This window comes from Amblyraja radiata, chromosome 19 (assembly GCF_010909765.2).
Source record: "Amblyraja radiata isolate CabotCenter1 chromosome 19, sAmbRad1.1.pri, whole genome shotgun sequence".
In the NCBI taxonomy this organism is placed as follows: Eukaryota; Metazoa; Chordata; class Chondrichthyes; order Rajiformes; family Rajidae; genus Amblyraja; species Amblyraja radiata.
In genome coordinates, this window is record NC_045974.1 from 41,288,669 (window position 1) to 41,302,764 (window position 14,096).

Consider the following 14,096-nt stretch of genomic DNA (forward strand, 5'->3'; position numbering starts at 1 on the left):
GGTTCTGCTCGTTCAAGGTCCTGCCCTCATGAGGCCAAATGCTTTGGATTCCTCATCCAGGTCTTTGACTTGTTTGGGCAAGTCCTTGCCAAATAGCAGGATCTGTGGTTCTGAGGCCGGTGTTCTGCACAGTCCTGCAAATTTAGGATTGAGGGCAGGTCTTATTGCTTCCTTACGGAGGTTGTTAATCTCGTACTGTGTGTTGCACAGTAGAGCCAGGGTATCTAGCTGGTTAGTTGTCATGTCTACCCCGTCCATGGAACGAGCATAGGAGGTGATAGCCGATGTCAGGAGCTTCAATAGTCTCTGCAGTTTCAATTCTTGGGTTCTGATACCCTGCCCAATGTACCCCCAGATTTGACTGTTGACAGCAGGTACATTGAGCGAAATGCAGTTTTCAGGAGGCGTGTAGAGGTCCAACGCCTCATTGACTACCTGTTCTTGCAGTGGTTTAAAGGACAGGTAGTTAATGCTGGCCGCCAGTTTAGGCTGTAACGGCCGCCCCGCTCGCGGTGTTGCCACGTAGCGGTTCACCACTCCCAGCAGCTCTTCCTGTTCCTGTACCCCGTGCATACTCCCGGTATCTTCGGCCAGTGACCCCTGTTCTTGACCAGCCCAGTCCTGGTCACCAACGCTCCCCTCTGCTGAGGGAGATGCGATGGCCAGTGCGTGGTAGTGCACTGGAGCGGGATGCCTGTGCTCCCTTGGCGAGTTTGCCCCATCTCCCAGAGCAAGTCTTGCTGGAGCATTTGCTCCATGAGCCTTTCCATTCGGCTCAAACGGCCACCTTTGCCGCTCTCGGGCGGTGAGTCTTCCGCACCGGACTCGTCTGAGTATACCGGCCGGTCCGACTTCCGTTTTGCCTTACCTCCAGCCTGTTCAGGCTGTGCTAGCGGCGGTGGGCTCGGCTCGGAATTGCTGTCGGTGACTGTGGACCGTAGCGTGTGCTGTCCAGGTGCCGCCGGTCGCCCCCCACTGATGGAGCTCTCCTGTTCCGTCGGAGTCGAACGGGGAACGACCTTTCTTGCTTGTTTTCCCTTGTTCACCCTGTGAGTGAACAAACCAGAACAAGAGTTTTGAAAAAACACGACCTCAGATTAAGTTACTTACCTGGAGGTCCCGTTTTTTAAACTTCTAGCGGGAGCGCCTGTACTCCCGTTCGTCGCTGTTGCACTGCGTGAGACGCTATGTCGCGCATGCGTGCTGGACGGGGTCTTCACGTAGTCACTCACGTGACTCCGAAGTAAAATTTACAATTAGCCTACAAACCCAGAGGAAAGATTATGGGAAGAACGTGCAAACTCCACACAAGCAGCACCCACGGTCAGGATCAAACCCAGGTCTCTGGCACTGTGAGGCAATAGCTACCAAGTGCACCACCAAATTTCCTCCTTTTTTTTGCTATCTCTTGCATTATACTAGTACGGCAAAAGAACAAAGTACTGTAAATATACTGGGCCATTTAGTCTGATGTGGATTGTTCGGCAGAAATATTAATCTTCCTCAAAAATGACATGAATATGTATAGAAGCATCCATATAAAGCCAGAAATGATAAATTCTACCATTGTTCTCGAAGAGAAAATTCGGCAATAGGTCATTACTTGGATCAGAGGGTATGGAGAGAAGGCAGGTTCGGGATACTGAGTTGGATGATCAGCCATGATCATATTGAATGGCGGTGCAGGCTCGAAGGGCCGAATGGCCTACTCCTGCACCTAATTTCTATGTTTCTATGTTACTTGAATTATAGAGAAGAATGGGGCTTGCCTATGGTTTCAGATCTCTATGTAGACCATGAAATAAACATCTGATAATAACGCACAAAATATCGGTGTATTAAATTGGCATTGTGTCCTCTTAGAGTGTAGGAATAAAGACACATGACACCAAAGAGCTTATGATTTACCTCTTTTGTTAAATTATAAACATAGATTTGAGGTATTTCAAGCCAAGATTACAATTCAGTAATTTCCCTCAAAGTTGAATTGCAGCATTTATTTTCCAAGCCTTGTTCATTGCTGCTGCGCTATCTGTTCCACATCAGAAGCAAATACAATGAGCATGCTCTAATCACTTAAAATTCATTACTGTAAATTTAACTCTGCCAACATTTTAAATCTGCAGTGTCTGTATTTGCTATATAAACTATGAAAATAACATTTATGATAGCTTTCACAGAAAACCTATCTCAGGAAAAAACTTAATGTGTACGTTGGTCTGTTCTGAGAAAAAGAGTGAACTTTTCAAGTTATTCATTGTTTGCAAACTGTAATGCAAATATTTTGAAGTAATATTTAATTATATAAATTAAAGATTGTATAAATTTTCCAACGTTTAGCCTGCCATCAAAATTCTCTGCCCTGAAGCAGGCCATGTGGATTATTTACCATCTATTACCTTGTGTTGCTATTTTGAGGGAACTATGGGCTTGGACTTGTAGGTTCTCTCTGTTCATCAACATTCCTCAGTGCCCTATAATTTATTGTATATATCTTACCCCTATTTGAGTTTCCAAAATGCATTGCCTTGCACTTGTTAGGATTAAATTCCATCTACCAAAGCTCCACCTAATTTTCCATCTGATTTATATCCTGCTGTAGCCTTTGACAACCTTCCTCCACAATCCACAATGCCACCAATTTTCATGTCATCTGCAAACTTACTAATCATACCTCCTACAATCACATCCAAGTTGTTAATGTATATCACAAACAGCAGATGTCTGAGTAAAAATCCCTGTGGTACCCCACTATTCGCATACCACCAATCAGAAAACATTCTTCCACCATTACCCTTTGCCTCCTATCCTCAAGCCAATGTTTAATCCAAGTAGCTCACCTGGATTCCGTGTACCTTAACCTCGTCCTCCTAGCAAAAGAGCTACCAGCCTTGGAGGGCATCTACCACACGCGGTGCCTCAGGAAGGCCCTCAGCATCCATAAGGACTCATCACACCCCTGCCACGGTCTGTTTCAACTACTTCCCTCCGGCAGACGTTACAAGGCCTTCTACGCCCGAACCTCCAGACTCAGGAACAGTTTCATCCCAAGAGCTATAGCGGCTCTGAACCGGCCCTAATGAGTGCCCCCCCACCCACCCCCTTTGGACAGTCTCCCTCAGATGGTCACGTCAATCAATTCAGCTTGTTTATTTATGTATTGTATTTATTTACCTTTCCTGGACATCAGTGGAGCTGCACACTAAATCTCGTTGCACTGACGTGCAATGACAATAAAAGATATATTATTATTATTATTATGTGGGACCTTCTCAGATACCATACCAAAGTTTATTTAGACAACATGTGCCACTTTGTTTTGTGACCTCTTCCAAAAACTTTAAAGCGGTAAGAGGATTTATCCCACACAAAGCCTCATTGATAGTCCCAAATCCCAAAGGCCCAAAGGGCCCTACCTTTCCAATTGCATCTAGATTTTGTCCCTCAGACAGTTGTTTACATAAGCTTTTTCATGGAATTCGAAAACTGAAAATTACGATTTTACTGGCCCATCAAAATTCATTCATGAATAACATTGGGACTAAAGTTGAGTGAGTGGCGGGAACCAAGCAGCAGTTTGGCAAATGGAGAGACTGTTGGGGAAAGTAGAGATTATGATAAGTACTTCTGAAAGGAAGGACAAGCAGTGACAGGTTAAAGGAGAGGAACATAGAGCTTGGATCAGTGCATTGAGCTATGATGCTGTGGCAATTACATTGATTTAAGGGGAAATCTTGCTTGACAAATCTTCTGGAATATTTTGAGGATGTAACAAGTAAAATGGACAAGGGGGAGCCAGTAGATGTAGTGTACCTGGACTTTCAGAAAGCCTTTGATAAGGTCCCACACAAGAGATTAGCGGGCAAAATTAGAGCACGGTATTGGGGGTAGGATATTGACACGAATAGAAAATTGGTTGGCAGACGGGAGACAAAGAGGGATTAATGGGTCACTTTCAGAATGGCAGTCAGTGACTAGTGGGAGGCCACAAAGCTCGGTGCTGGGACCGCAGCTATTTACAATATACATTAATAACAGATGAAGGAATTAAAAGTAACATTAACAAATTTGCAGATGACACAGTGTGAACTGTGAAGAGGATACAATGAGGATGCAGAGTGACTTGGACAGGTTGGGTGAGTGGGCAGGTTTTCCACTTTGTAGGCAAGAACGGGAAGGCAGATTAATATATGAATGGTGTCAGGTTAGAAAAAGGGGAAGTACAATGAGACCTGGGTGTCCTAGTACATCAGTCACCGAAAGTAAGCATACAGGTACAACAGGTAGTGAAGAAAGCTAATGGCATGTTGGCCTTCATAACGAGAGGAGTTGAGTATAGGAGCAAAGAGGTCCTTCTGCAGTTGTACAGGGCCCTGGTGAGACCACACCTGGAGTATTTTGTGTGCAGTTTTGGTCTCCTAATTTGAAGGACATTTGTGCTATCGAGACAGTGCAGCGCAGGTTAACAAGGTTAATTACTGGGATGGCGGAACTGTCAAATGATGAATTGATGAATGAAGCGACTGGGCTTGTATTCACTGGAATTTAGAAGGAGAGAGGATCTTATAGAAACATTAAATTATTAAGGGATTGGACACGCTAGATGCAGGAAACATGTTCCCGATGTTGGGGGAATCCAGAACCAGAGGATACAGTTTAAGAATAAGGGGTAGGTTATTTAGAATTGAGATGAGGAAAACATTTTTCATGCTTAGAGTTGTGAATTTGTGGAATTCACTGCCTCAGAAGGCATTGGAGGCCGATTCACTGGATGCATTCAAAAGAGAGTTACATGGATGTCTTAGGGCTAGCGGAATCATGGGTACGGGGAGAAGGCAGGAACGGGGTACTGATTGAGGTTGATCAGCCATGATCACATTGAATGGCGGTGCTGGCTCGAAGAGTCGAATGGCCTACTCGTGCATCTATTGTCTATGTATCTATGATGTGGTTGCGAGAGGGACAGGACTGACAGCTCAATGTAGTAAGGTAATGTTTCAGATGTGGTCATAAGGGAGGTCAAAGAGTGGTTGCATTACTAACTGGGATGAATATCACAGCTCAGAGATGGCATACTGGAGGGATATGGGTAGAACTAAATAAGAACGGTGAAATTACTCTGGGATTATACTGTAGGCCAACCAATAGCCAGAGGGAGATAGATGAACAGATGTAGACAGATGATGGAAATTGTAAAAAACAACGAGGTTGGGGCAGTGGGTTAATTTAACTTTACCAATATTGACAGGGACATCCTTAGTATATGAGCTTTAGATAGGATAGAATTTTATAAATACATTGAGGGATTTTATATATGCATTAGATACCAGAGGGTAACTAGGGAGAGTGTAGGATAAAGGATAAAGTAGGACTTGAAGGATAAAGGAGGACATTTATGCTTTAGGATAGAAGATGTAGGAGAGGTACTAAAAATGTACTTTGCATTGGTATTCACCAAGGAGAAGGACATGAAGAATAGTGAGATCAGTGTTGGGAATACTAAAATGCAAGATCAGATTGTGGCTAGATTTGTGATATATATAATTGACTTGGCTAAAAATATAGATAGGTTGCTGACAATACAAAATATGGTGTTGTGTATAGTTTCATGGGACACAGTAGGATATAGATCAGTTACAGATATGGGGAGAGGGGAATAGTAGATGGAGATTAATCTGGGCAAGTGTGAGGTGTTTGGAGATCAATTGTAAAGGGAAAGTATACAATTAATCGTAGGACCCTTAGCAGAGTTAATATACAGAGGGATATTGGGAAAGTGGCAACACAAGCAAATACAGTTGGAAAGAAGGCACTTGGCAGCCTTACGTTATCAGTCGGACATCGAGTCAAAGAATCAGGAAGTCATTCTGCAGCTTTATACAACTTTAGTTGGACTGCATATTGAATATTGTGCACAGATCTGGTTGCCCTGTAACAGGAAGGATGCAGAGACTTTGGTGAGTGCGCAGAGGAGTTCTGCCAGGATATTGTCTGGATTAGAGACTATAAAGACAATCTGGACATCTGGCATTGTTTTGTCATGTATGTCGGAGGTTGAGGGCACTGACCGAAATGTATAAAATTATGAAAAATGTAGGTTGGTAGACGATCAACTTCCTTTTCCCATGGGAGAAATGACAAATTTTAGAGAGCATGGCTTTAAGGTGAGAGGAGAGAAGTTTAAAGGATTTGTGCATGACAAGCATTTTTTACAAATTACTTTGTTATCAAACGCAAACTCGTTTAGTCTACATGCATGGAATGTAGAACAATATTCCATAACACCATTTATAAAGTATTTGGACAAATACGTGGATAGGAAAGATTTAGAGGAATATGAGCCAAACACAGGCAGGTGGGACTAGTGTAGATGGAGCATGTTGGTCGGTGTGGGAAAGTTGAGCCACAAGGCCTGTTTTCACATTGTATGACTATGCTGGGATACTCATGTCAGGCAGTGTCTGTGGAAAAAGAAGCATAGAAATTTGGGCGGCCAGGGAGGAGCAACGGTAGCGTTGCTACCTTACAGCGCTTTTAGCGCCAGAGACCCAGGTTCGATCCCGACTACAGATGCTGTCTGTATGGAGTTGTACGTTCTCCCTGTGACCGCATGGGTTTTCTCCACGAGATCTTCGGTTTCCTCCCACACTCCAAAGTTTGTAAGTTATTTAGCTATGTGTAAATTGTCCCTAGTGTGTGTAGGATAGTGTTAATGTGCAGGGATGCTGGTCGATGCAAACTCGGTCAGCCGAAGGCCATTTTTCCACGCTGTATCTCTAAACTAAACTAAAATGAACATTTCAGGTAGATCAGAAGTGTAAAAGCAAGTAAACATGCAGGAAGAAACAGGGGTGAAGAGAACAGTAGGTATATGACATAATAGAGACCAAGAGAATCCAAATGACACAACTGTTGATGCCACATAAGAGTGAGAAATGTGTACAAGGAAAAATATAATTTTGGAATGTGGATGCAGGTGGAAATAGACTATCGAAGGAGGAATTAAAGGCCCTCCTGGCATGAAGGTGTAAAAAGGACCGAATGTCCATGGTGAAGGTGAGTTGATTGGGATCAGGGCACTGCAACATTGACAGAGAGCATCTGTAGTGTCACTGATATAACTGCATGCAGAATGGGAGAAAGAGTAGAATCAATATAGGAAGAAGCAATTTAGAACTTCCTCCTTGGAAATGGTCCAACAACTGTGACAGGTAGCAAATCCCATCACCCAACTTGGCCAGCTTGTACTGCTTTTTGGGTTTAATTCTTTTCTGAATATCTCAGATGTTCAGAAATTTTAAAAGATGGAATAACTAAATATTTGAGATATCAACAGAATGTTTTAAAATAGTTGTAGAATGTTAAAACAATTTCTAAAAATGTCCTTGCTGGTTTTTCCAATAATTCTCATCGATATAAGGATGGTACAGTGGCGCAACAGTAGAGTTGCTGTCTTACAGCAGGTTCGATTCTCACTGTGACTTTGTACCTTTTCCTACGTGGGTCTCTGTTTTCCTCTCGCACTCCTAAGACAAACAGGTTTGTAGGTTAATTGGCTTGGTATAATTGTAAATTGTTCCTAGTGTGTGTAAATTAGTGTTAATGTGTGGGGATTGCTGGTCGATGCGGACTCGGTGGGCTGAAATGCCTGTCTCTGAGCTGTATCTCTAAACTAAACTAAAGTGGAAAAACAAATTATTTGCCACATCTAATCTGGCATAACATCCAAGAGGGGATTTGCCAGTGCAAGTGCCAGGAGACCTTTGTAGATAGAGCTCTGCTGCTGGTCACAAAGGAGTGTGGCACTGTGAAGCATATTCACAAATATGGTGCCAGGTAAGTGTTAGTTGCTTCACGTCTATTGACTTGACATAATCATACATGTTTGCCTGAAGCTGCTGCTATTTTGATGCAGGTAATTGGTAATAGTTTCATTTGGTCTTTGGCATCACCATCAAGACCATTGGATCGGCTGCATAGTAAATACATTTAAACATTCTTGCACTACTGTATATTCTAACTCATGATACCCTAACCTGCAACTTTGCCATAGGTGTTGATGTGGAGACACGTTTTTGCTTTGGATGGACTCCTTTGATGTATGCTGCAAACATTGCTAACCTTGAAATATGTCGTCTTCTTCTTGATCGAGGTGCTAATGCAAGTTTTGTAAAAGGTGAGATACTTTGTTCTGCAATTCAGATTGTACAGGTAATCAACTTAAATGCCCAAAAATTATTCATACACTCATACATACACACATCTTCAGCTGGAAATCATCTGTGAGGGGGAGGTTTTCTAACATTATGGCATGGGTGTGTATGAAGCGGAGTTCAAGAAGGAACTGCAGATGCTGGAAAATTGCTGGAGAAACTCAGTGGGTGCAGCAGCATCTATGGAGCGAAGGAGATAGGCTACGTTTCGGCCCGAAACCCGCCTATCTCCTTCGCTCCATAGATGCTGCTGCACCCGCTGAGTTTCTCCAGCAATTTTGTCCACCTACTGTATGAAGCAGAGTTGGCAATATACATCAAGTTGACTCTTTTGATTATGTGCTTGTGTTACAATTGTGATTGGCAAGCAAAATGATGAATGCAAGTAAAATAATGCCCTCTTCAAACAAACTATAAAAGAAACAGACTTTTGATTACTGCCAGTGATAGCATGCTGATATATGTTTGGCTGTGTTGGTCACATCAGATTAAATCAAAAATTCTTTTGATACTCGATTACACGGGAAATGAAAAACTTTGATAGAGAGAATTTAGTTTTTGCTTCAAACAAAAGTCCATGTTATTCAGCACAATAAAACAATATACTTTGAATCGAAGAATTATTAGTGATGCATTTATCAAAAATAAATTCACTTTAATCAGATTACAGACTACATATCATTTGTTAGATCCTGTTTTAATATTATCAGATAATAAAGGTAAATTATCAGTTAGTAAATACAATAGTGTGACAGCATTCTCCTCCCTCTGATACCACTCTGATCCCTATAGCTGGCTAACAGGCCAGGAGAGGCCAATCCCCAGCATCACTGGTAACAGCAATGTGCAATTAGCTGACATCAGATTGGCTCCGGAACTTTGTCAGCCTACTCCTTATGAAACCCAGGCATATATACCAGAGAGAAGAAAGAAGAGGGTGAAGGAAGAAGCAGAAAAGAAAGAGGAAGAATGAGGAAGAAGAAAGGAATGCGAGAGAGGAAGCAAGAGAAAGTGGGTCTGCTCCCTGCCAGCTGTGTTCCCCTGTCGCATGTTCATGGAGGACTGAGTCACTTGGACAAACCTGAGACCACCAGCGCTACCGTGTGGTCAAGACTGGGCAGCCGGGAAGAAGCTCTAGATTGCCAGCGCCTCAACTGAGGCTAAAACTGGGTGGCATTGGCAAGCCAGAGACGCCAGCGCCTCTTCCTGTCCTCTGACAACCAGGGACTGGGCACACACGCACACACACACAGGCAAAGATTGAGCTGCCAGGATTAATTAGAGACTGCCAGCACAGACTCTTCCAGCCCAAAGCTGAGCCGCCAGGTGACTGCAAGTGTCTCCTCTGGAGGCAAGGGTGAACTATAGAGAGATGCCTGAGACCGCCACGCCTCCTCCTTCTAGTCCAGGACTGAGCAGCTGGGACAAGCCCAAAATCGGCAGCGCTACCCCACGTGCATTCTGACGGCGAGGGGCAGCACCCCATGTGGCCCTGGACTTGCTTGCCACTGTAAATAAAATATATTGTGTGAGTTCACATCACTGCGGATGTCGGTGTGGTCACTGCCATAACTGGAGTCATTAAGAGAGATAACTGCAGACAATTGAAGAGAAACTATCCTGAGAAATAATAATATCACAGGCCGAAGGAAAATACAAACAATAATTAGACTATATCCATGTAAGAATAATAAAGAATTCCTGGCATGAAGGGTTGTAGTCAGTCAAATATGTGAGGCTTTTGTTACAGAAATGTTCTGGGAGACCTGTATATCTGTAGAATCCCTGATTTTGAGAGTTCAGATCCATTATTATTGCCCAGATTTCAGGTACCTACACTCAATCGTCTACTTCTCGCAACAGTTCTCCTTCCGTGCCCTGCGTTCTACACTCTCCGCCATGGGCTAGCACCAACAGACCCTTGCTCTGTCTCTCCCGCAGCTCCCGGCCTCATTCACCCAGACCTGCGGTGGACCTCAACTTTACCTTATTCTCTGCTGAATCCACAACTTCAATCAATACTTCCTCACACGCAACCTCCAATAATCAGTCTGATAGAAGGGTCCCAACTTAAAATGTCACCTATAAATATTCTCCAGAGATGCTGCCTGACCCGCTGAGTTACTCCAGCACTTTGTGTCTTTTTTTAATTTTTTGAGCATTTTAGTGTTATTGGATATTAATTTAATATCATGGCAGAGGAATGTGAGAAAATCCATAATCATGGAAGGTTGCCGCAGTTACGAATTGTTTAGATTGTGTCTGTTGCCACCTCACTGGCCAGCTATTTGAGCCATTTCCAAAAGTACTTGAAATTGTGCCTGAGTTCATCAGCTTTAGTTCTTTTTGCCTCCCTTGTTCAGAACTTTTAAGTCCGTTTTTTCACCACAGATTCTTGGGAAACAGAATCAAAATTACCTGAAAACTATAAAGTCGTTTGAGGCGCTTGGTAACCTATTCCACAAAAAGCTGGAGTAGCATCTCATATTTCGTTTGGGCAGCTTACAACCATGATTATTGATTTATCTAACTTCAAGTAACCCTTGCATTCCCTCTCCTCTCCATCCCTACCCCACCCAAGTCGTACCAGCTTCAAAGTCGCCTTGTTGAGTCATTGTCTGTACTCGTTCTCACCTAGCACACAGCTAACAATGGCCTGTTTCCTTTAACACCGTTACTTTTTTGCATATCTTTCATTAATTTGTTCTATATCTCCCTACACCATCTATATCTCTCGTTTCCTTTTCCTCTGACTCTCAGACTGAAGAAGAGTCTCGACCCGAAATGTCACCTATTCCTTTTCTCCAGAGATGCTGTCTGTCGCGCTGAGTTAATCCAGCTTTTTGCATCTATCTTCGGTTTAAACCAGCATCTGCAGTTCCTTCCTACACATCTCTTCTGCTTCGTGGACCTTGCAGGCTGCCTTATGTGCATAGAAGCAGGACCAGTGAGAATGCCCCTCCAAATCCAGCCTGGTTGCTGCTGGAGCCAGAACAGCAATGGTGGGTGTAGGACCCAATCAGCATGATTCAGGCCAACTGTTTCAAGGTAACACAGTTGCTTCCAATCTTCAAATTATGATCTTATTCTCAAGCCGTGCATTTAATTGTCCCCATAATGACTATTAATTTCACAGTGGGAAAAGGTTAATGCAAATGACAACATATGTGGGGATAATCACTCCAATGGTCTTCGTGGTTCATTTGCTTTGTCGTGTGGTTGGAAATGATGTTAGAAGTAATGAAACAGACGTCATTTAAGATTATCAGGAACAACTATGTAAACTAAGCAAGCAAATGACATCTGAAAGCAACATTGAAGGAAATAATCCATGGACTTGTTTATTTTTGCACATTAATAAGCCATATCGAACCGAACCTCACGAGTACCTCCATTACGTACAAGGAAGGAATTCAAGAAGCCAGCTTAACATTTTCCACTGCTGAGCATTTAGAAATGCCCAATATTTTATTTGTTCTTTGCAGTGTTGTCCCGTTTAATGCCATTTTCCTTTTCAATATTTGCTTCATTTTCGTTTGATTCTATTCGGAATAAAGATGGGATTTAATGAGCTCACCACAGGTGTAGCAGCTGAGGAGGCAAATGCAACATTAGCATTTATTTTGAGACGTCTAAAATTTTTTTTAAAACAGGATGTAATCCTGAGGCTTTATAGTGTGCTGGTCAGGCCACATTTTGAATTTTGTGAGCAGTATTGGGCCCCATATCTGAGGAAAAATGTGCTGACATTAGAGAGGGTCAAGAGTAGGTTGACGAGAATGAACCCAGGGATGATTGGGTTGACACATGAGTTGCGTTTGATGGCTCTGGGCCTTTACTCACTGGAGTTTAGAAGGATAAGTGGAGATCTCATTGAAACCTACTGAATAATGAAAGGCCTAGATAGAGTGAATGTGAACAGGATGTTTCCAGTAATAGAAACATCCAGAGGGCACAGCTTCAGAATAAAAGGATGTACCTTTAGAATGGAGATGAGGAGGAATTAATTGAGTTTAGTTTATTGTACTGGAACGTGTACAGAGGTACAGTGAAAAGCTTTCTGTTGTGCGTTATCCAGTCAAAAAGACTATACGTCTATAGAGAGCAGTTATCTACCGGTTGCTAAATACTTTAACTCCCCTTCCCATTCCCACACTGATCTTTCTATCCTGGAACCTTCTCCACTGTCAGAGTGAGGCCAAACGCAAATTGGAGGAACAGCACCTGATATTTCGCTTGGGCAGCTTACACCTCAGCGGCATAAATATTGACTGCACTAACTTCAAGTAACCCTTGCATCCTCTCTCTCTCCAACCCCCCCCCCCCCCCACCCTAGTAATTTGTACTAGTTTCACTGTTGTCCTATTGAGATTCATTCTCTGTATAACTCGTTATCACCAAGCCCACAGCCAACAATAGACCATTCCCTTGATCATCGTTACTTTTTTACTCATCTTTCACTAATTTGTTCTATATCACCATATCTATCCCTCGTTTCTCTTTCCACTGACTCTCAGTTTGAAGAAGGGTCTTGACCCGAGACGTCACCTATTCCTTTTAACCGGAGATGCTGCCTGACTCGCTGAGTTACTCCAGCTTTTGTGTCTGTCTTCGTGGAGTATTAGGTACAAGAGAGAGTGCTGGTACATCTAGAGGCTAATTTAACACATACGTTTGCAAACTGTATAAAACTTAAACATTTCTGGACTGATATTTTTGAAATAACTTCAGAAGTTATTAATACAAAACTGGACCCAGACACAAAATTAATAATACTTGGAATATCAGAACATAGCTTAACACTCACAACAAACCAAAGAAATTTCCTCAACTACAGTATAATAACCGGAAAAAAATTAATATTAAAATTTTGGAAAGGCCCTACAACCCCCACAATTAAAATGTGGATTACGGAAATGTCGGAGACCCTATACTTAGAAAGAATTAGACTTGTCTTAATGGACAAACAAGATATTTTCCATAAAATTTGGGCTCCATTCATTAACTATCTGAAGGGATAGATTGGCACAGCACGAGGACCCAACTGAAACTTGAACTCAGGAACAGATGAAAAGCTATACTTTATAACCTACGAACCTATCTCCATTGACGTATTACAGGTAACCCATTCCACCTCCCTTGTTTTTCTGTTGTGTTTTTTTTCTTTTTTTTCTTGTTTATTTGTAACTTTCTACCCTCTTTTTCCCTCTTTCTATTTAAAAAATAAATAAATAAATAAATAAAAATATAAAGATAAAAAAATAAATTTAAAAAAGACTATACGTAATAAAAATTAAGCCGTCCGAGATAAAGGGTACATAATTTAGTGCAAGATAAAGTCCAATTAAAGATTGTTCAAAGTACAAAGGCCTCCAATGAGGCTACAGATCTGAGAGGAGATTAAGGAGAGCATACTTCGTGTAAGAAATGCTTCTGTTTGAATAAAGATTTAAAAGAGTTGAGCGATGTATGATAGCAGATCCTCTTCTGGAAATTCATTGCCACAGAGGTAAAATCATTGGGTATTTTTAAAGTGGAGATTAATGGCTTCTTGATTAGGAAGGATGTCAAAGGTTACAAGGAAAAGGTGGGAGAATGGGGTTGAAAGGGAAAAATAGATCAGCCATGACCAAATGGCAGAGCAGACTGGCCTTAGCCTGATTAGCCAAATGGCCTCATTCTGTTCTTATGCCTTACTGAACTTATGCCTTACTGAACCTATGCCTTACTGAACTTATGAACAATAGCTGACAGCATTGTCAATTGTTGTTTTCAAGAGGAAGAATACAACTTCTGTGTTTAAACCTCTCCATTCAATTGTCCCAACTTTACTTGCCAAGGGGTATACGGCATTATAAAAAAATGAAGTTAATCCATTTTAGA

General features: G+C 42.2%; 1 protein-coding gene across 1 annotated transcript in view; it reads left to right on the forward strand.

Annotated features, from left to right (window-relative positions):
• Positions 1-14,096, forward strand: part of asz1 (ankyrin repeat, SAM and basic leucine zipper domain containing 1) — an 89,467-nt gene that overhangs the window by 29,306 nt on the left and 46,065 nt on the right. The window contains exon 3 of the mRNA XM_033038310.1: positions 8,054-8,176. Within this exon, the coding sequence (XP_032894201.1) occupies positions 8,054-8,176 (123 nt within the window). The remainder of the gene's footprint in view (positions 1-8,053; positions 8,177-14,096) is intronic.